The sequence below is a fragment of the Notolepis coatsorum genome (assembly GCF_963971535.1).
Source record: "Notolepis coatsorum genome assembly, chromosome: 5".
In the NCBI taxonomy this organism is placed as follows: domain Eukaryota; kingdom Metazoa; phylum Chordata; class Actinopteri; order Aulopiformes; family Paralepididae; genus Notolepis; species Notolepis coatsorum.
The window spans coordinates 173089752-173112146 of record NC_140169.1 but is presented as its reverse complement, the minus strand read 5'-3'; the positions used below and the strand labels follow the sequence as shown (position 1 = coordinate 173112146).

Below are 22395 nucleotides of genomic sequence, written 5' to 3'. Positions count from 1 at the left end.
GCTATCTCAGGACACGCCCCCGCCGTTTCAGGACACGCCCCCGCCGTCTCAGGACACGTCCCTGCCGTCTCAGGACACACCCCTGCCGTCTCAGGACACACCCCTGCCGTCTCAGGACACACCCCTGCTATCTCAGGACACGCCCCCGCCGTCTCAGGACACGTCCCTGCCGTCTCAGGACACACCCCTGCTGTCTCAGGACACGCCCCTGCTGTCTCAGGACACGCCCCTGCCATCTCAGGACACGCCCCTGCCGTCTCAGGACACGCCCCTGCTGTCTCAGGACACACCCCTGCTGTCTCAGGACACGCCCCTGATGTCTCAGGACACGCCCCTGCCATCTCAGGACACGCCCCTGCCGTCTCAGGACACGCCCCTGCTGTCCCCGGACACGCCCCCGCTGTCTCCGGACACACCCCCGCTGTCTCCGGACACTCCCCTGCTGTCTCCGGACACGCCCCCACTGTCCCTGGACACGCCCCCACTGTCTCCGGACACGCCCCTGCTGTCTCCGGACACTCCCCTGCTGTCTCCGGACACTCCCCTGCCGTCCCCGGACACGCCCCTGCTGTCTCAGGACACTCCCCCTCCCCTGCTTCAGGACACCCTTCCAACTTCACAGACCTGAAAGAGAGAACGCGGCACGGCGGGGAGCAACAGAACGGCCTGATCAGTGCACACAAATCCAACTCAGAGAGAGTTACAGAGGATAACCTGGGTCGCAGTGTGTGCCAAACGACTGCTAACGACAACAGGCTTGCCTTATCCATAGAAGATACCGTCACTTTAAATATTATGGTTATTATTATATTATCAGAGACGTACAGGGATGAGAGGAACAGCTGGGTTCCCCCACTACCCTTCAAGATGCCACGAAGACGACTCCCAAACAACCGCAAGCAGGCACTCAATCGCCCTACTTCACTGTGTCGAACCTTCGACAGGAAACCTGGAGATTTCTCAGACAAGGACCTCCACCGAAGCCAATGGAGACAGGTGCAAGCCCTTGCCAGCACATTCTGGACCCGCTGGAGACGTGAGTACCTCCGGACACTGCAGAGTCGTCGCAAGTGGGTCGAAGATCACCGCAACTTACAGGAAGGCGACGTTGTGCCGTTGAAAGACAGCCAAGCTGCAAGGAACGAGTGGCCTGTGGCACTGGTAATTTCCACCTTCCACTTCCACCTTCCCAAGCCAGGACGGAAAGGTGCGTAAGGTCGAAGTAAAGACCACAGCTCAAGGAAGTCCAAAGACATTCCTGAGACCCATTTCAGAAATCGTGCTTATTTTGCCTAAAGAGGACTAAAGTTATGTGTTAAGTTAATGTGTACTATAGCGTACACGTTTAATGTGGGGAGTGTTCTGCCTCCCAGGCAGTGTATATGGGTTTGATTTGCTTTAGCACCACCTGTTGGTCGAACTTGGTATATACAGGAAGTGGGACCTCATGGTAAAACAGGAAGTGGTAGCTCACAGATAAACAGGAAGTGGGACCTGCAGCTTCACCAGGAAGAGAGTTCTCATTATGAACAACATGCTGTTTTTATCTGTTGTAATCCTTTGATTTGCCCCATCGTAAGCATTGTCTGTAAGTAATCCTTTATTGTTTGCAAGGTTATCTTTCAGTTTTGAAGTATATTGTCGTAGATGGGTCGCTGTTATGTTCGTATTCTATTACCTATGATACATGCTAATGGCAGATACAGTAGATGTGCATAATACTTGGAATGTTTAGTACAACATGTCTACATATAATCATTTAGTACACTTACTGTATATCTATACTTTTTACGTGCACTAGTAGTAACACTATGCACTTCATTCTGTTTCAGTTTTAATCATATCCTAGCAAAAAGAACTGTATTAAACAAGAAACGAGGAAGTTACGTTGACTCGTGTTGCTTATTGGAGAAGAGTTTGGCTGGCTGTCTACCTTTGATTGGGAACATCATCGGGAGGACAGCACAGTCTCTGTTTTGTGTATTTGTATGTTTGTTTTTGTTTTGCTGCCATTTTGGCCAGGTCTTGCTCAAAAAAGAGATCTTTGATCTCAAGTGACTACCTGGTAAAATAAAGGTTAAATAAAAAATAAAAAAGTACAAGCGTTACTGTACCTTCTCCAGTATTTCAAAAGCGACAGCACAGTGATGGTTTTCCAGTGGAGAGATGTCATTGTAGCGAAGAGCCAGTTCAGTCCTAGCATTTATCTGAAAGATTTATTTCAGGATATCTGATCACAGCGGTAATGGAATAATCATATGCAATGTTAAGAGCAGTATTGGAATTCTATAAGCACAAACCATACAGCATAGCTTTAATGAGTTCTTTCCAGGGGCATCCCCACCTAATGGCATACTGCTGCTACTGTGTGAAAACCTTGTCTTTCCTTACCTTCGCGTGGGGTATGTCTGGGAGAGTGTTGCATTTATTTAAAAAATGTTGGACCTTATGGTGTTCTTGTTTTGTTCTTGACTTATTGTGATGGTTCTTCTTGACTTGTTTAAAGAAGACGTGTACGGCCCATGTGGACATTGACGTGTGTTGTCGGGCCTTACAAATAAATAAATTTGATTTGATTTGATTTGATTTGATTTGTAACTCCAATCTTTGTCATTTTCATTGTACTTGGATTGAAAGTTTACATTATCCTCTATGTTCTGAGCTTAGGGCCCTCCTAGAGCATTAACAGTTTCAGACCGCACTGTATTTCTGACCTTTTGAAGATATGAGGTTTTCAACAGCAAATAGGAGAGTTATATTATTAATCTACTGTAAAATACCTCTAGTCTCCGGATAGGCGTTGTTGTATCCTGTGTGTATTTGTCTACCTTGTTGTATCCTGTGTGTATTTGTCTACCTTGTTGTATCCTGTGTGTATTTGTCTACCTTGTTGTATCCTGTATCTTTTTATTTGTCTACCTTGTTGTATCCTGTATGTGTGTATTTGTCTACCTTGTTGTGTCCTGTATGTTTGTATTTGTCTACCTTGTTGTATCCTGTGTGTTTGTATGTGTCTACCTTGTTGTATCCTGTGTGTTTGTATTTGTCTACCTTGTTGTATCCTGTGTGTTTGTATTTGTCTACCTTGTTGTATCCTGTGTGTTTGTATTTGTCTACCTTGTTGTGTCCTGTATGTTTGTATTTGTCTACCTTGTTGTATCCTGTGTGTTTGTATTTGTCTACCTTGTTGTATCCTGTGTGTTTGTATTTGTCTACCTTGTTGTATCCTGTGTGTTTGTATGTGTCTACCTTGTTGTATCCTGTGTGTTTGTATTTGTCTACCTTGTTGTATCCTGTGTGTTTGTATTTGTCTACCTTGTTGTATCCTATATGTTTGTATTTGTCTACCATAGGCGTTGTTGTATCCTGTGTGTTTGTATTTGTCTACCTTGTTGTATCCTGTGTGTTTGTATTTGTCTACCTTGTTGTATCCTGTATGTTTGTATTTGTCTACCTTGTTGTATCCTGTATGTTTGTATTTGTCTACCTGATAGGCATTGTTGTATCCTGTGTGGTCCAGGTCGTGGCAGACAGCCGAGGTCAACATGGTCAGCAGGTCGATGCTGTCTATCTTGCTTCTCAGGTCTGTCAGCCAGATCAGTCCATACATCTGCCAGGAGGTAAATGGTAAATGGCTGCATTTATGTAGCGCTTTTATCCAAAGCGCTTTACAATTTTGTTCCTCACATTTTACCCATTCACTCACACATTCACACACCGACGGCGGAGGCGACCATGCAAGGTGCCAACCTGCTCATCGGGAGCAATCAGGGGTTAAGTGTCTTGCTCAAGGACACTTGGACACACTGCCCTGGAGGAGGAGTGGGAATCGAACCGGGAACCTACGGATTACCAGACGACTGCTCTACCTCCCGAGCCACTGTCGCCCCCCCCCCCCCCCAGGTAAAGAATATGGAGTGGCCAAAGTGACAAATTATGGATTTGAAACATCCAGTGTGACACATTTATGTGTAAATAATGGCCTTGTTGCCATCCTCACCACAATACCTGAACCATTTTTTTTTATTGTAACCATTTATGTCATATAAATTGTTATTGTTACATAATTATTTATATATTCATCCATTCAGAGGCATTACATGTTTGGTGCAACCACCTCGCCGTTGTCTTCAGTGCCTCACTTCAGTCTGTTATTAAGTGTTGTGTCTTGTAGGTCCTCTTGCAGGGTTGAGATAAACATCACTCCTCTTGTTTATTTGCAGGCTGCGAGAACCCTGTGCCCTTCACCAAGGTCAGTCATCAGGATGTTAGAAGAATTATATGGTTTGATGATTATAAAGAGGGGGCGGGGGCTCCTCCTGGTTGGCCCCTGTGTTACACACTCTGATACATGCACGCACACACGCTAGTGTAACTGGTCTTATTTGACATGCCCCGAGTGGGAGTTGAACCCCGGTCTCCCGCACCGCAGTACAAAGTACAAATCCACAAAAAGTACAAATCCCCAAAAACAGTACTTAAGTATTGTAACAAAGTACAATTACTCAAGTACTTTACACCCCTGCACACACACTCACTCACTCACTCACCCACCATTTGGGTGACACAGAAGCAGTGTTTGAAGTTGTGGAAGGGGATGTTGTTGTATCGGTGGTAAATCTCGTACAGAAACTGCTGAAGCACCTCTGGCTCGATGTTGAAGGTGGCGATGAAATCCAGATCTGTGTACATGACCTGTAGCAGCACCATGATCTCTGCATCCTCCCACTGCCTACACACACACACACACACACACACACACACACACACACACGCGCACACGCACACACACACACACACACACACACACACACACACACACACACACAGACACACACACACACACACAATAAGAACCACCCAACACGCACCACACATAAGACAATCAGGGTTAATGATAGAATATCAGAGTAGCCTTGTTTGAAGCCTATATAGTAAAGCCTATATCTCCCTTGGGGCTGCGGGAGTCCCACTTTGGCTGTCCAGTAGATGATTGGCTTCCTTTACAGGGGACCAGGGTTCATTTCAAATGAGCATGTCCATCTGATGCATCTGTGACATCAGCGCAAGTGAACTCTCAGCCAGAAGGAATGTTGTTTTGCAGCCTCAAACAGTGGGCAGATAATAGGAGTGGAGATCGACCCTACTCTGGGTTCATTCAGAACTGAGCGGCCCTCGGTTAACCACCACGTTTACATCCAGGTATATCTAAAGCAGTGGTTCTCAACTGGTCTAGCCTCGGGACCCAACATTTTCCTTAGTCATTAAGTCGCGACCCAAAATGTTTAACCACTATGATTTTTGTAAAAAGAAAATTGCAGTAATACGCAATCTTTCAAAACATGAAATAAACACAAAAAAGTGCAACAAAAGTGCAACTATTGCTAAAAACCCAATGAAATAAAATAATAATAAATAATATATGGTTCGTAGCAGATTTCTTAGCTTAACATAACAGACCTAAATTTGGGGGAACTAATGGGATAACTGGGGTTGCAACAAAAGTGCAACTAGGGCTAATGTGAGGTTTTTGTCCGTTGCTCACCTACTCGCTCTGTTCCTTTAAGCCTACTCGCTCTGTTCCTTTAGTTTTCTGTTAATCAATTGCATTCCCCTATTCACACGCTTCTTCCCGTAGACGCCGTTTGATTGGTGCTCCCCCAACCTCACGCTTGTCAATCTCATCCCGCAGCTGTCACAGCTTGTCAATTAAGCATTCCTCTGATTATATATACCCCGTTTCCCCATTCAAGTTTTGTTGGATCGTTTTGATATTTCATTTGCATTCGCCGTTCCTTCCTTGCCTGCTGTTTTTCCCTGTGCTTTGCTTCCAGGATATTCAAGAAGTATTCCGCTTGGACAACCAGTTCCCTGTGGCGACGCGCTCGCCCCTTTGATCCTACTCTCTTTACGCACAGCGCCTGGGTGAGTTTTTATGACTGTCTTTGCTCCTATTCGTTTTTCGTGTGGTTAAGGACACTGAAGATATCCTGCTTTTTATCAGACTGTCACTCACCCAGTGTCAGCTTTTTTGGATTGTTCATTGGGATAATATTTGGCCTTAACATCGCCCACTGTGTGTATTCACACCGAAGATATTATCACTTGGAATTGTATTGGGACTTCGCTCACTGTGTGTATTCACACCGAAGATATTGTCACTTGGATAATTATTCGGACTTCGCTCACAGTGTTTATTTGCACCGAAGATTCAATCACGCGGATTTGTGTTTGGGACGTTACTCACAGTGTGTATATACACCGAAGATTCTGTCACTTGGATAACTCTGTTTTTGGGACAAGTCACTTCTCCTGTCACCTGCTCTGTTCCCCACTGTACTCCGAGCTAACCCGCTCCCTCTCTCCCTCTCGGTCCCGCTTACCACCTCGGAGATCTGCCGAGAGAAGTCTGCAGAGCGGCTCTGACATCACCATCTGCTTCCCCAGACGAACCATCCCGGGAGAAGCTGCAGAGCAGCAACATTCACCTATGCTTGTATCCCAGTCTTTGTTTGTTCTCTCCCAAGTTTATGCTGTTTATTTAGTGTAAATAAACAAGCCCTTGTTTTTGGCAACTCTGAATCAACTCTCTTGTGTCGTTGCGTTTGGGGTCGGTGTCAAACCATAACATTACGATCCAACCAAAATGACGACCCCAGCCGACACAGAGAGAGTCAGAACAGCACTAGCTAATCAGATCGAGTTGACCAAGGATCACAGTCACCAACTAGAGAGGGCTGCGGCTGCGGTGCATGATCTCAGGGAACAGGTCCTGCCTATTCAAGGGTCCCTGGCCGCTCTGGCTGGACAACAGTCAAGTATACTCGGTCAGCTTCACACGCTGAGCGACACCGTTAACGCTTTAATTCCCTCACTTCCTTCAGGAGCATTCCCCGCAGCCCCAGCAGTTCCCACGCTTCCCGATCCCGCACCTCGGGAACCCCGTCTCTCCGTCCCACGGCTGTTCGACGGCAATCCCGAGGAGTGTGCCACATTCATCATGCAATGTGAGTTGGTTTTCCGTCATCAACCCAGTCGATTCACTTCTAGAGGAGCCCAAGTGGCCTATATGACAAACTTGCTTTCAGGCCGGGCTGCCCAGTGGGTCACTTCCTCCTGGGCAATGGATGCAGATTTTTGTTTCTCCTATCCAGACTTCGTGGCTGAGCTCCGCAGGGTGTTCCACCATCCAGCCCGTGGTCTGGACCCTGGAGCCCGGTTGGGTACCTTCCGACAGGGGAGCGGCAGGGTAACTGACTATGTCCTGGAGTTTCGACTGGCGGCGGTGGAGAGTGGATGGAACGACCCTGCACTTCGCCTAACCTTCTTGAGGGGGCTCAGTGACGCAGTCAGGGACCAGCTCGCTACCCGGGAGGAGCCTGACTCCCTCGAGGACCTGTTTAGCCTCGCCATCCGCATCGACGGACGCCTCCAGGAGAGAAGGCGTGAGAGGTCCCGACTGTTACCTCCTGAGGGACCCCGGACCCCCCGTACTCATGACGTTACTGCTGGTCGCCCTGCCCTCAACACGACTGGTGGTAGCGTACCCTCCCGTTCGGTTCGCGAGGAGGAACCCATGCAGCTGGGACGCTCTCATCTGAGCCAGGCTGAACGTGAGGCGAGGTTCAGGTCCGGTCTCTGCCTCTACTGCGGAAGGGAGGGACACCGAATCGCCAACTGCCCCACCCGGCCAAAAGACCAGGCTCGCCGAGACCCCGGGAAATCCTGGTGAGCCGTTTTTCCCATTCCCAGAGCCGCGCACCACCTGGCCATCTGATGAGCGTCACCCTGGCCTGGGCGGACCAACGAGCCACGGTGGAGGCACTCATCGACTCTGGGGCAGACGAGAATTTCCTCGACTTCGAGTTTGCTACCCGAGCCAACATTCCACTTGAGGACCTTGTGAGGCCTTTGGAGATCTTTGCATTGGACCAACACCGCCTGGCCGACATCTCTCAACGCACCTGCCCAGTCGTGCTGACCATCGCTGGGAACCACGTTGAGAGAATCCAGTTCCTTATCACCCGATCCCCTCTGGTCCCGGTGGTCCTGGGTAGGCCCTGGCTCGCGCTGCACGAGCCCCACATCGCCTGGTCCTCCGGTACCATCAAGGGCTGGAGCTCCTCCTGTCACGCCCTGTGTCTGCAGGCGGCGTCCTGTCCCCCGCCCCGGAGGCCCGCTGGTGAGTCGCCTCCGGACTCTTCATCCATACCTCCCGAGTACCACGACCTCTTGGAGGTTTTTAGTAAGTCCAGGGCTCAGGCCCTTCCACCCCATCGCCCTTACGACTGCGCCATCGACCTCCGCCAAGGGGCTCCCCTTCCCGGCAGCCGCCTTTACAGTCTGACCGTTCCGGAGAAGAAAGCGATGGATCAGTACATCTCTGAGTCCTTGGAAGCAGGACTCATTCGGCCTTCCTCCTCCCCGGTGGCGGCCGGTTTCTTCTTTGTTGGGAAGAAGGACGGGGACCTTCGACCCTGCATCGACTATCGCCAGCTCAACGAGATCACCATCAAGAACAAGTACCCTCTTCCTCTGATGAACTCCACCTTCGAGCCACTCACCCAGGCTACCGTCTTTACCAAGCTGGACCTCCGGAGTGCCTACCATCTTGTCCGTATCCGTGAGGGCGATGAATGGAAGACCGCCTTCAAGACCCCCAGGGGCCACTACGAGTACCTGGTGATGCCGTTCGGTCTCACCAACGCCCCGGCGGTATTCCAGGCACTCATGAACGACGTCCTTCGTGACATGCTGGAGGTGTTCGTGGTGGTGTACCTGGACGACATCCTCATCTTCTCCAGGACCCTCGAGGAGCACATCCAGCATGTCCGCTGTGTGCTGGAGCGCCTCCTCCACAATCGGCTCTTCGTCAAGGTGGAAAAGTGCCGTTTCCACTCCGACTCCGTCGACTACCTGGGCTTCATCGTTGAGAAGGGCTTGACCCGAGCGGATCCTCGCAAGATCCAAGCTGTGGAGGATTGGCCTGAACCCACCACTCGGAAGGAGTTACAGAGTTTCCTCGGGTTCGCCAACTTCTACCGAAGGTTCATCCGGAACTACAGTCAGGTGGCGGAGCCACTTACCAGACTGACCTCTCCCGCTCTGCCGTTCGACTGGTCCCCAGCGGCATGTGCTGCGTTCCGCTCCCTCAAGAAGAGGTTCACTTCCGCCCCTATCTTGCTCCACCCTGACCCCAAGAGACAGTTCATTGTAGAGGTGGACGCCTCGGATACTGGACTGGGGGCTGTCTTATCCCAGCGTTCGCCTACGGACCAGAAGGTACATCCTTGCGCCTTCTACTCGCGTCGGTTCCTCCCTGCCGAGAGGAACTACGACACCGGCAATCGGGAGCTGCTGGCGGTCGTGGCTGCGTTGGAGGAGTGGCGTCATTGGCTTGAGGGGGCCGAGGAGCCTTTTACCATCTGGACGGACCACAAGAACCTGACGTTCATCCGCGCTTCCAAGCGCCTCAACGGTCGGCAGGCGAGATGGGCCAGTTTCCTCAGTCGGTTCGACTTCTCGCTGACTTTCCGTCCTGGTTCCCGCAACACGAAGGCCGACTCCCTGTCCCGGTTACACTCCAAGGGGGCTCCACCCTCTGAGGACCCGACTCCCATCCTCCCGGAGGCCAGGGTGGTTGGAGCCATCACCTTGGGCATCGAGGGGGTGGTTAGACGTGCTCTACGCTTCCAGCGTGCTCCAAGCAACGTTCCGATTCATCGTCTCTTCGTCCCCGACTCTGTCCGGTCCCGGGTGCTGCTATGGGGCCATACCAGCCGGTTCGCCTGCCACCCGGGCGTCCATCGCACGTTCTCCTTCCTGGCTCGTCGTTTCTGGTGGCCCACCATGCGGAACGACGTCAAGGAGTTCGTATTGGCCTGCGCGGTCTGTGCCCGCAGCAAGGCCTCGCACCAGGCACCCTCCGGGCTTTTACAGCCACTTCCCGTTCCTAGCCGTCCTTGGTCACATGTGGCGCTAGACTTCGTCACAGGTCTTCCCTCCTCCCAGGGGAACACTTGCCTTCTGACCGTGGTGGATCGATTCAGCAAGGGGGTTCACCTCGTGGCCCTTTCCAAGCTTCCCTCGGCGGCCGAGACGGCGGACCTCCTGACTCACCACGTGTTCCGCCTTCATGGTTTTCCCCAGGACATCGTCTCTGACCGGGGGCCCCAGTTCACCTCCCAGGTATGGCGGGCTTTTTGCAAGGGATTGGGGGCGACGGTCAGTCTTTCCTCTGGTTATCATCCCCAGACTAACGGACAAACGGAGAGGATGAACCAGAGCGTGGAGTCTGCTCTTCGGTGTGTGGCAGCCGAGAGACCAGCTTCCTGGAGCCGTTTCCTTCCCTGGGTTGAGTACTCCATCAATTCCATGGTCAGTTCCGCCACCGGCCTCTCACCATTTGAAGTTTCCCTGGGCTACCAACCCCCTCTTTTCCCCGCACAGGAGACGGAAGTGGCAGTTCCCTCCGTGCAGGTCCACCTCGACCGCTGCCGACGGGTCTGGGAGATCACCAGGACCGCGCTGCTCCGGACATCTGAGCGCGCCTGTCGTGGGGCCGACCGGCGCCGGGTTCCTGCGCCGATTTACCACCCTGGGCAGAGGGTGTGGCTCTCCGCGAAGGACCTCCCGCTTCGGTCCTCGGCCAAGAAGCTTAACCCCTGTTTCGTCTGACCTTTCGAGGTCCTGAAGGTACTCAGTCCGGCGGCCCTGCGTCTGAAACTTCCTGCGTCCATGCACATTCACCCCGTTTTCCATGTCTCCCGGGTTAAGCCCGTCTCCCTCAGTCCCCTGATGCCTCCAGCTCCTGATCCTCCGCCTCCCGAGATGGTGGATGGTCACCCCCAGTGGCAGGTCCGCCGGTTGATGGGCGTTCGACGGCGGGGTCGGGGGTTCCAGTACCTGGTGGACTGGGAGGGTTACGGCCCTGAAGAGCGGAGCTGGGTCTCCCGACAGCTCATCGTGGATCCCGGCTTGATCACTGACTTCCATCGTGCCCATCCTGACGAGCCGGGTCGGCCTGGTCGCCGGGTGGCTCCCGTGGAGGGGGGGGTACTGTGAGGTTTTTGTCCGTTGCTCACCTACTCGCTCTGTTCCTTTAGTTTTCTGTTAATCAATTGCATTCCCCTATTCACACGCTTCTTCCCGTAGACGCCGTTTGATTGGTGCTCCCCCAACCTCACGCTTGTCAATCTCATCCCGCAGCTGTCACAGCTTGTCAATTAAGCATTCCTCTGATTATATATACCCCGTTTCCCCATTCAAGTTTTGTTGGATCGTTTTGATATTTCATTTGCATTCGCTGTTCCTTCCTTGCCTGCTGTTTTTCCCTGTGCTTTGCTTCCAGGATATTCAAGAAGTATTCCGCTTGGACAACCAGTTCCCCGTGGCGACGCGCTCGCCCCTTTGATCCTACTCTCTTTACGCACAGCGCCTGGGTGAGTTTTTATGACTGTCTTTGCTCCTATTAGTTTTTCCTGTGGTTAAGGACACTGAAGATATCCTGCTTTTTATCAGACTGTCACTCACCCAGTGTCAGCTTTTTTGGATTGTTCATTGGGATAATATTTGGCCTTAACATCGCCCACTGTGTGTATTCACACCGAAGATATTATCACTTGGAATTGTATTGGGACTTCGCTCACTGTGTGTATTCACACCGAAGATATTGTCACTTGGATAATTATTGGGACTTCGCTCACAGTGTTTATTTGCACCGAAGATTCAATCACGCGGATTTGTGTTTGGGACGTTACTCACAGTGTGTATATACACCGAAGATTCTGTCACTTGGATAACTCTGTTTTTGGGACAAGTCACTTCTCCTGTCACCTGCTCTGTTCCCCACTGTACTCCGAGCTAACCCGCTCCCTCTCTCCCTCTCGGTCCCGCTTACCACCTCGGAGATCTGCCGAGAGAAGTCTGCAGAGCGGCTCTGACATCACCATCTGCTTCCCCAGACGAACCATCCCGGGAGAAGCTGCAGAGCAGCAACATTCACCTATGCTTGTATCCCAGTCTTTGTTTGTTCTCTCCCAAGTTTATGCTGTTTATTTAGTGTAAATAAACAAGCCCTTGTTTTTGGCAACTCTGAATCAACTCTCTTGTGTCGTTGCGTTTGGGGTCGGTGTCAAACCATAACAGCTAAAAACCCAATGAAATAAAATAATAATAAATAATATGCTTCTTAGCAGATTTCTTAGCTTAACATAACAGACCTAAGTTTGGGGGAACTAATGGGATAACTGGGGTTGCAACAAAAGTGCAACTAAGGGCTAAAAACACAATGAAATAAAAGAATAATAATAATAATAAATAATATATCCTTCTTAGCAGACTTCTTACATCCCAGGGAACTAATGGGATAACTGGGGATGTTGTTTGCTCCTGACAAGAGTCTCAAAGTCTGGGGTGATGGTAGACAAAGCAACTCTGAGGTCATGCTCAATGTCCAATCTGTTTCTCTGCTTCGTCTTCAGCTGGACCAGAGCTGAGAAGCCACTTTCACAAAGATAGGTAGTGCAAATTCTTTATTTTTGTAAAGATTTATTATTATTATTATTTTTTATTTAAAAAAAATTTACACACACATCCGCGACCCACTCAAAATGGCCCTGCGACCCACTTTTGGGTTGCGACCCACCAGTTGAGAAACACTGTTCTAAAGGATTTCCCCTTGAGGGGATGGTGCAAATAAAAGGGGACATTTGAATCTGAACTGAATGCAGTCCAGGTGTGTCACAGGAGAAAGTGAAACCCAGACCGACATAATTGTTCGTGGGAGGGAAGCCGGCGGGGTACGTATATGAGTCCTGGTCATTGCAAACAGCGACTCCTACTGGTCAGTCGGGGCGCCTGTTCAGCAGGAAGGGGATCTTGGGGAAATAGCGTGAAGCCTCTGCACGCGTTACGTTCTCCCCCTAAAACTCCTCGCTGTCAGGTGAAAAGAAGCAGATGGCGACTGACTCCACATGTATTGAAGGAGGCATGTGATAGTCTATACCCTCCCCAGGAAGGAAATTGGCATAACGACAAAAATTGGGGGATGGGAGGACAAAATAAAAAGGCAAAAAAAACAAAAATTATAATAATAATAATAAATTAAAGAATAATAATACCGATATCGACAGCAAGAATTTTGGGTCTAATGAATCCAAAATGACATTGTGGTTAGAAGTGGTGGAGAAAATAAAAGCTAGCATATAATGGTAATGTCTGGTTAGGAGCGAGGGAAAATGGATGGATTATCCAATGGGGGGTCCGGGAGAGGGGGGGGTACGAGCTGGAGCATATGTGTGTAGGTTTTTAGATAACAGGTATTAAGGGTATATCCTATATATGACAATTAACTAAAATGTGATTTCATTGGATGTGCACTGTCAACTAATGCTTGTATATCTTATTGTGTGTTGTCATGTTTGTTTATGTGTTTGTTTAAAAAATAATAAAAAAATAAAATACAAAAAAGAATAATAATACAAATAAAAAAAATTATAAAAAGGAATATCCTTTTCTGAAGCTCAGTAAGCCTAGTATCCCTCGGGGGGGGGGGCTTTGTTTGACTGGAAGATATCCACCGTCTAGGGGTGTAATGATGCATCGATTAATCGAAATGCATCGATTCTAATGTGACGATTCAACTGCATCGATTTGAATATGTTAGAATCGATTATAATCTAAATTAATCGAAATAACTTCTTTTCTTTTTTTGTTTTTGTTTTTATGGACCTGTAGTCCATTCATGCTGAGTGAATCAGTTACCCCAGCCACATTTGTGTATTCAAAATTTGTTGGGGAATTAACAGATTTTTAACTGAGAAAATTCATCGAAAATGTATCGAATCGAATCGTGGTCAAATGAAGAGATTTTATGATGCATTGAATCGTTGCCTGAATAATCGTAATCGAAATTAATTGTGAGGTCGCATCGTTACACCCCTACCGCCGTCCCATAGGAAATTATGGGGAACTGTGTGACCCATGTGGATAAGACTTCCAAGTCATAGAGATATACTATAATTATGAGTTGAGAGGTCAATAGCAACCTCAACAAAGTGGCAATTGCCAGTGGGAAAGTCTGAATTTTCAATGATGCCAGACGTGCTTGCTTCGCTGGCGTGTTGGCGAATGATTATTATTGAGATGATTATTATTGGCTGAAAACGCCTTCCGATTTGCTGCTGCATCTGACTGGAACACATTACAAAACACCCTTAACTCACTACCCTCACATCGCTCACTGCTTTTAAACAAAATCTGCAACAAATCATAACCGACTGTTGCACCTGCTGACTGCCTCCCAATCGCACGCATAGCCCTCAGACTCTTCTCTCCTCCCCTAGGCCCCCTCACCTACCTCCCTCCTTCTCCCCCTTTCTTCTCTCTCTCCCCCTCTGGTTCTCACTCTCCCTTTCTCTTTTCCCCTCTCTTTCTTTTCTTCTCTCCCTTATTTATTGTTGTCCTTGTATACTATTGCTACTGTAATTTTGTATTTTATTTACTTGCATGCATGTACATAACCGTAAGGTTATGTATATAACCAAGTTCTGTGAGTTATGGTGACGCTCAGCATCATACTGCACTGTACTTCACTTCGTGCACGAGCACTGAATAAAAAATTCCACCATGTACCTTTACATCCCAACATTCGTCTGGCCACACCCCCATCCGCTTACCTTCATAAGCAGGTGTGTGGTCACCTACTCGCCTCCTTCCCAAACTTTCACCACAAGGCGAGATCAAGGGCCGCAGCGGCGTCTGATGCTGAGCGTCACCATAACTCACAGAACTTGGTTATATACATAACCTTACGTTCTGTTTCGTTATGGATCTCGCTCAGCATCATACTGCACAAGGGAGGCTGAGCGAGAGCCATAGTCCAACAAATGTACCCCGCTGAGGCCACCCACAACCATCAGACCGGGGAGGACCGAGCCCCCCCGACCCTCCCTAATGGAGGATACCCCCCCTATTGGAGGCTTTACGGGAGGGAGACGGATCCGACGTGCGAAGAGAAACTCAAGCAACTCAACGCACAGGGTGAGCAGACCGTGGCTTGACCCCACGACTACACACGCACAACCCGCATGCCACCAGGGAACGAACGGAAGGAACAACCTCGTTACTGCCCCCAAAATCACGGGGTCAAGAGCAAACCCAACCCCGTGGCAAGGCTGTAGCAGCAAAGCGTGAAGGAAGACCCAGACCCACTGAAGGGACTGGATCCCCTGGAAAAAGGTGGCCCGGAGAGGTCAATGATGCCAGGCATCAAGACCCCACCAGGCGGTCACTTAGTGACACCGCCCCCCACATCGCCAGCATATTCGGACAAGGCCCCTCCAAGAGCGGGCCCTTTCCCCCCAATAGCACACCGCCTGGCACACTGACTCTGAACACAGGCAGTCAGCATGGCCGTAAGCACTCAAAAGGTTAACCAACGGAAGCAGGCAGCGCACCGGGGAAACCAGGGAGCAGGCTGTAACCTGAGCCTGGAGCACTGCGGACGAGACAGGCGCCAAAGGAGTCCGCTGAAACAGCCCCCCCGGCGGAAGGGGCGTATGCTGGCGTTGTTGGTCACCATGACAAAGCCTCCATTAAAAAAAAAACACCCAGAGGGGTCGAGGCAGAGAAGGCTGACATGATTGGCAGACGTCATGAACGTGCAGGGGCACACTCAACCGGGCAACCCGGGAGTTGACACTGCCCCAACATACCAGGGAATCAACCACCCTCTTGGTACAGACGGTGGTTGGTCCTATAACCCCTCAAGAAAACCCCCAAAACACACCTGCGGGTATACACCAGCTATACCGCAGTACAAGCGTTTCAGTTCCCAAAAGGGTTATCCCAGGCCTACGGTATCAACAAAACTTTACTTCGGACCGGGCCCGGCGGCTCGGGAAGCACAGGGTTACCAGAGGAGGTCCAAAAGACCACCCCAACAGCCCCCTCTTCGCCATGCGTGAGAGAGGAGCAAAGAAAAGAGAACCAGCCCCTTATGATAGTGCAGAGTACAACATGTACCCAACAAGGGTCTCCATAACGCCTAACCTTGTGACACCCGGGCCGACCCGGCATTTTTCCCCCTGAAAAAAGCCCAAGTCCCTCAGGGTACCAGAACAGCAGATCTGCATCCCCGGCGGACAACGGGTTAACTGACCTGGACCAGCGTGACCAGAACCAGTCCCGTGCCCTAACCACGCCGACATGCCTACTCCAGGAGAAGGGGCAGATATGCGTGTTGATCTAAAACATGAAAAGAGGGCGCCACCCAGACGGGCCGGTTTGAACCGTGCTCGGTGGCCCACCCCAAGGGCGTGAGACCCCTCTACCTATGTTCTGATCTATTCCGTTAACATCCCCCAGATATGAACGAGAATCCGTCGAGACCCAGTAACAGGCTCTCGGAAGAGGAAAAAACCCCCATCCCAGTTGCTTTATAAAAACGCTGTTTCAATAACAAGCAACCAAGGCGTACTAGCCACCCGCGTGATTCTTATCAGAAACATCCCGAGCTAGCACCATGCATGCGTCGGGACACAAAACACATCAATGAACAGTCTAACCAGACCCCCCATTGAATCCTCAAGGCGCCTGGGAGAACGACAAGAAGGGTGTGGTGCTTCATATACTCCACACTCTTTTATTAAAAAAGAAAAGAAACACCGACTGACATGAATCCCACTTGACACAGCTGAGGATAAAAACTGTTTACATTTTTATATCCCGTCATCCCCACCAAAGAGGATAGACGGAACTCCCCAGAGAGACTTCCCACGTGAGCCATAGAGTGAAAAAGCCATGGTAATCTTGAGTCATGTGACCAACCGACTCAAGTTACACATATATCGAGCGTAGTGGAACCGTAGTTCCTACGCTCTATCCCGACACTTTGACAATAACAGACCTTACATATGGGTCTAACTCACGGAAGCCATCGTCAAATAGAAACGTGCGTAGTGACGTGTGCTATGACGGGGGGAAACCCAAGACTCAACGCCTGTTAATAGGTGCAGAGTCAGGGAAACCCTCTCCGCCCCCCCCCCCCCCCCCCCCCCCTGCCAAGCCGCCTAACAGCTTGGCCCTGACTGGACTAACAAGAGAAGAATAAACCCCCTGACCAATCAGAAGAGGGAAGGAGGGGTTTATCCGGTACCCCCTCACAAGCCCAGCCCTTGCATACAACAACAACTTTAGCCATATGATACCTTTTGTAGCAATGCTAATGAATAGCGCAAGCTAATACAATGCACGCTAACCACAGACAATCTGTGAACAGGGTTTACAACAAGACCAAGTCGTGTGTGTGTGTGAATCCTACACCCGCATCCATGTTGTAACACAGAAAAAACACTGATAGAGAGAGAGAGAACGGCTGAGCCGTGGTACGTGTTCATACAAGCATTACTGCAAACCCAACACAACAGTGTTGTAGCTCAACATCACTGTGTAAGCAACAGAACATACAAGTAGCCTCTACCTTTATGTGGAGATTCAGGCCGAGGCAGAAAAAAACCTTTTTCAACCGAGTGTAGGCTGCAGGCCTTGCTTAAGCTCTTAACATGAACGTAACCCTCCTATCAACCCATACTAGTGAAGATTCACACGTTGCAACCCATCATATGTTTGGTGAATAAACACACAGTTTGTTAACAAAAAATACAGTCCCCCTTTAGAGGGGACTCTTTATTTTTGAACAAAATCATAATATGGTGGGCCGGGAAGGGAACAGAGGGGACCGCAGGGGAAAAAAGTCACTGGGTCCTAGCGACGCCTGCCACGAGCCGCTCGGGATTTGCCACCCCGGGGAGCACCGGAGGGACGGTAAACAATCGGCGGCTGGTCTCGACAGTCCCTACCGTCGCCTCCGGGCGTAGATGGGCCGGCTGTAGCGGAGACGCCCTCTCTCCTCCTGGCCTTCTTCTTCGAAGGACCAGCAGTGGCTGTGGTGGCAGCAGCGGCCACGGCAGAAGTTGATCGACGACGTGGCAGCCGTCTGACTCCACCGGCGACATCGGGAGGGGGAAAATGAGGCTGGAGCACGGAGCGCTCCTCCTGCATCTCTCTGCACGTCGAGGTCATCAACTGCAGGGCCTTCCCGAATAGTCCAGCATCGGAGAGGGGTGCCATCAGAAGTGGAACTCTCTTCTTCTCCGGCACACGAGCCTGCTCCAGCCAAAGGTGGCGCTGGACCAGAGTTGCCAGGGCGCGCACTTTCCCAGCGGCTATAGCCTGCGGCTGAGTCAGATGCAGGATAGCTCCTGCCGCCTGGGCGAGCTGGTCATGTTGTACATCACTCAGCTCCATGCCGCCCGTCAATATCCCGGACATGAATCTTGCCAGCTGCGCGATGTTAGACGTGGCAGCTAGAGATTGTGTTCCGGAAATAAATGACTGGTCACTCCAGTATGCCAACCGCCTCGCCGATTTCCCCTGGGGAACTGGCTTCCGTAACGGTTCCCACACCACCTCCGGACAAAGGAGCGCGGCCATCGGCCTATCAAGCCATGGCACGTCCTCCTTCATACCGTCGACCAAACCCGCCACCCGCGTGACTGGCACGTAGGCGGGGGTGAGGCCTATGATGTGGGAGACCACCTGGCCCTGACGGACATAGGCCGCCATTGAGGGGAAAAATGGGTAGACAACGTCCACCCCTCTCACCGGGCGACGCTGCCATAGATGACCTATGAGATCATCAGGGACAGGAACAGGCAGTGGCTGCGGCAGCGGCACGCCGTTTGTGACTGCCGCCGCCATGAGCTCGGGAAACAAAGCCTGCAGTTCCCCCTGCAGACTTTCCTCCACGAGCCCGCATCCCTCACATACAGCAGGCTACCACTGGTCAAGGAGCCACACTCCGATGTGGCTGATAGCAGGGCATCCCGCCGACGAGTCAGAGGTTCTTCCTCAACGTCTTCGAACGAGGCGCCCCAAGGAGACATCTCACCCCCCTCCAGTGTTACCTGGACGGCCGGGATACCTGTCTCCACCGGGCCTTCAAATAAGAACCCGTCCGCCTCTATCATGTAGTCCTCTGTTTCCATCGGGCATGTAGAGACCGACGCATCCTCACCTGGCTCCAGCAACTCACCAAAACCGGGCCGTTCGCGTCTGCAAGCCACCATCTTGCGACGGGAGCGAGCCGACGCAAAAAGTTTGCGTCTCAAATCCCCTGCAACCAAGGGAACCGGCCGCCCAACAGCGGACGATTCCGTGGAAACAGAGGAACCAGAGCCGGAACCAGGCCATCGCACAGGCGACGGCACCGGTGCACCAGCTCCTCGGAGAGGCAAACTACCCATCGGACCCCTACCGGGCGTGGCTGCCAACCACGAGAGAGGTAACAGCCCTGCTCCAAGACGCGCGACGGAGGCGGAAATGGAGAACCGCTGGTGAAGAGTAGCGTTGTGAACACGACTCTCCGGAGTAGACATTATGACTTAGTTTTTTCTATCGAAAATATGAGAGAAGAAAAAAATAAGCACGTCTCAACTTTCTTCAGCTAACAACCTCGTCAAGTGGGGATCTACCGAAGGCACTTCCTTGTGGTGAAAGTGAAGAAGGAGGCGAGTAGGTGACCACACACCTGCTTATGAAGGTAAGCGGATGGGGGTGTGGCCAGACGAATGTTGGGATGTAAAGGTACATGGTGGAATTTTTTATTCCGTGCTCGTGCACGAAGTGAAGTACAGTGCAGTATGATGCTGAGCGAGATCCATAACGAAACAGAACTTGTTTTTGTTACAGCCTCCCACCCCCCCCCCCCCTTCCCTCAAAAGGCCTTTGCTTTTTGATCAGGCTGCTTTTGTATATAATAATTTGTTCTTAATTGCTTGCCTGAGTAAATAAAGGTTAAATACAAAATAAAAAATAAATGGTAGGCGAGTCTCACCAGGACTCTTTAGTAATTTTACGCTGAAATGCATCGCTTCTTTTTTCCTTATAACCATCTGGTCACATTTGCCTAAAAGGCCGGGGGGGGTGAATGAAACAACCAGATCTGTAGCTCACACCTCCTCCAGCGAGGCCCACTTCAAACATGCCGTGTAAATGAGGAGCCTGTGATGAAGAGCTGCTTTTGATTCGTAAACACACTACAGGCCTATTCATATTGATAGTATACACGTCTTGGTCAGATGAAAGGGATGAGTTTTAAACTCTCAGCCTCTTCAGAAGAAATTAATCAGAGGCCTGAACCTCTCTCGTCTGTTTGCCTATTGAAGATGCAAGTGCAGGCACACGCACGTGCGCACACGCACACACACACACACACACACAGACACACAGACACACACACACACACACACACAGGGGCGTAGCTGTAGATTCTGGGCCCCCATGAAAGAATGTATTTGTGGGCCCCCAACCCAAAAAAAATTTGGCCATTTATTTATTGATGAAAACGCATATGTTTTTTTTTTTTTTAACTTTGACCAGTCACCTGGTTCTTTTAGCGTTTATCGCTTTTTCTTCGCATTCATACTTGGTCAAGTTCGACCGACAGAGCAGGCTGAAAGGGTTCAGATGGGGGGGAAAGACACTCTGGGAAAGGCACGGCTGCCGTCCGGGATTCGAACGCGCTCAGCCCCAGATCCGCGCGAGCGCGGTTGTCCACGGCGCTGAAATAGCACTCGCGGTACGTGGTGAGCTACTGGAGCTCCCCACGCATATGGTTTTTACCTATACATTCGGATCAGCAATTCAGCACCTGAACTGTTGGTGGGTGAGCCTAGTAAAGGATGTGGCATTGCGTTCATCTTCAATGAATGGACCAATGCAATAGTCTACCAAAGAACCTTGAGTCGCACTAGGCTGGGAACAACCCTGGGTCAAGTGATAGTAAACTGGACTGGACGGACAACACAAGGCCCTCTACAGGAAGGGACAGAGCAGACTGTTCTTCCTGAGAGGGCTCAGGTCTTTTAATGTCTGCAGCAAACTGCTGCAGATGTTCTACCAGTCTGTGGTTGCTGGTGCCCTCTTCTTCGCTGTGGTATGCTGGGGGCGCAACACCAACACAGACAAAATAAACAAACTGGTCAAAAAAGCAAGCTCTATGGTGGGAGCGGACCTGGTGGACAGTCTGGTGGTGGCAGAGGGGAGGACGAGGAGGAAGCTGTATGCTATCCTTGAGAACCCCTGCCACCCCCTCCATGATGAGCTGACCGCAATGCAGTCCACGTTTAGCCACAGACTTATCCCCCCCCCCCCCCGACATACTACAAAGCGCTTCACATAATTATGCTTACTTACTACATGTATCTTGAGTGGAGGGATGGAATGAAAAAGAGGGGAATGAAGATAAATATCGACAAGACGAAGGTGATGATAACAGGGAGTGAAGGAGAGAGAATTCAGTCAGGAAGATACCCATGTGGAGTCTGTGGAAGAGGAGTGGGAGTAAACTCTGTGAGGTGTAGAGAATGTGACAAATGGTGTCACCAAAGATGTTCAGGTTTGGAAGAGGAGGAGGTGGTTGGAGATGGTGGTCTAGTGGTGGGAGGGGAGGTGCTGGAGGAGGTAAAGCAGTTTCGCTATCTGGGAGATGTGATGGACTGTGAGGCGGGAGTGGTGAGGGCGAGAGTGGCGGCGGGGTGCAGGAAGTGGCGGGAAATTAGTAGGCTACTGGTGAATCGAAACATAGAGGTAAAAATCAGAGGAGGGATATATGAAGCATGTGTGAGATCAGTTCTCCTGTATGGTTCAGAAACGTGGGCAATGACAAAAAGGGTGATGGTGGTGTTAAGGAGCTGTGATCAGAAAATGTTGAGGTATGTGGCGGGAGTCAGATGGCAGGATGGGAGGACCAGTGCCGAGGTGGATGAGATCTGTGGTGTCAGGGAAATTGATTTCAAGGTGAGATATGGACGTCTCAGGTGGTTTGGACATGTGAGAAGATCGGAGGAGGGGGGGATGATTGTGGATGGAAGGAAGGCAGAGAGGGAGACTGAAGCAGACATGGAGGGGATGTGTGGGAAATTATATGAGGGATCTGGAGATACATGAAGACATGGCGCAAAACCGTGCCCAGTGGTGTGGAGTCATCGCCCCGTCCAACCTCACTGTAGTGGGAAAAAAGGACGTAAAACAAAGATGATGATGACATAATATACGCTTACTACATGTACCTATTGCTATGTCCGCCCATCACAAACATGCAAACTGTCTCCGTCTCCCTGTCTCCTTGTCTCCCTGTGAGTGGATGTCTCGTGCTGATGACCAAAGTGGTGGACGTACTTGGTGATGGCCAAGAGGATACGATCCTCTCTACGTTGCCCCCATACCTCAAATGGATCCGTTATTAGCTCTATTCTATTTTCAATCTTTCAAAATGTTCTTATGTACCCCAGTTGCTGCATGTACATATTTGTGTTTTATTACACGTATATG

At 50.5% G+C, this 22395-nt stretch overlaps 1 protein-coding gene across 1 annotated transcript in view; it reads right to left on the bottom strand.

Annotated features, from left to right (window-relative positions):
- Window positions 1-22395, bottom strand: part of LOC311228467 (high affinity cGMP-specific 3',5'-cyclic phosphodiesterase 9A) — a gene marked incomplete at both ends in the record, with an annotated part of 111741 nt that overhangs the window by 51830 nt on the left and 37516 nt on the right. The window contains 3 exons of the mRNA XM_084314373.1: window positions 2115-2207; window positions 3488-3610; window positions 4555-4732. Of these exons, the coding sequence (XP_084170499.1) occupies window positions 2115-2207; window positions 3488-3610; window positions 4555-4732 (394 nt within the window). The remainder of the gene's footprint in view (window positions 1-2114; window positions 2208-3487; window positions 3611-4554; window positions 4733-22395) is intronic.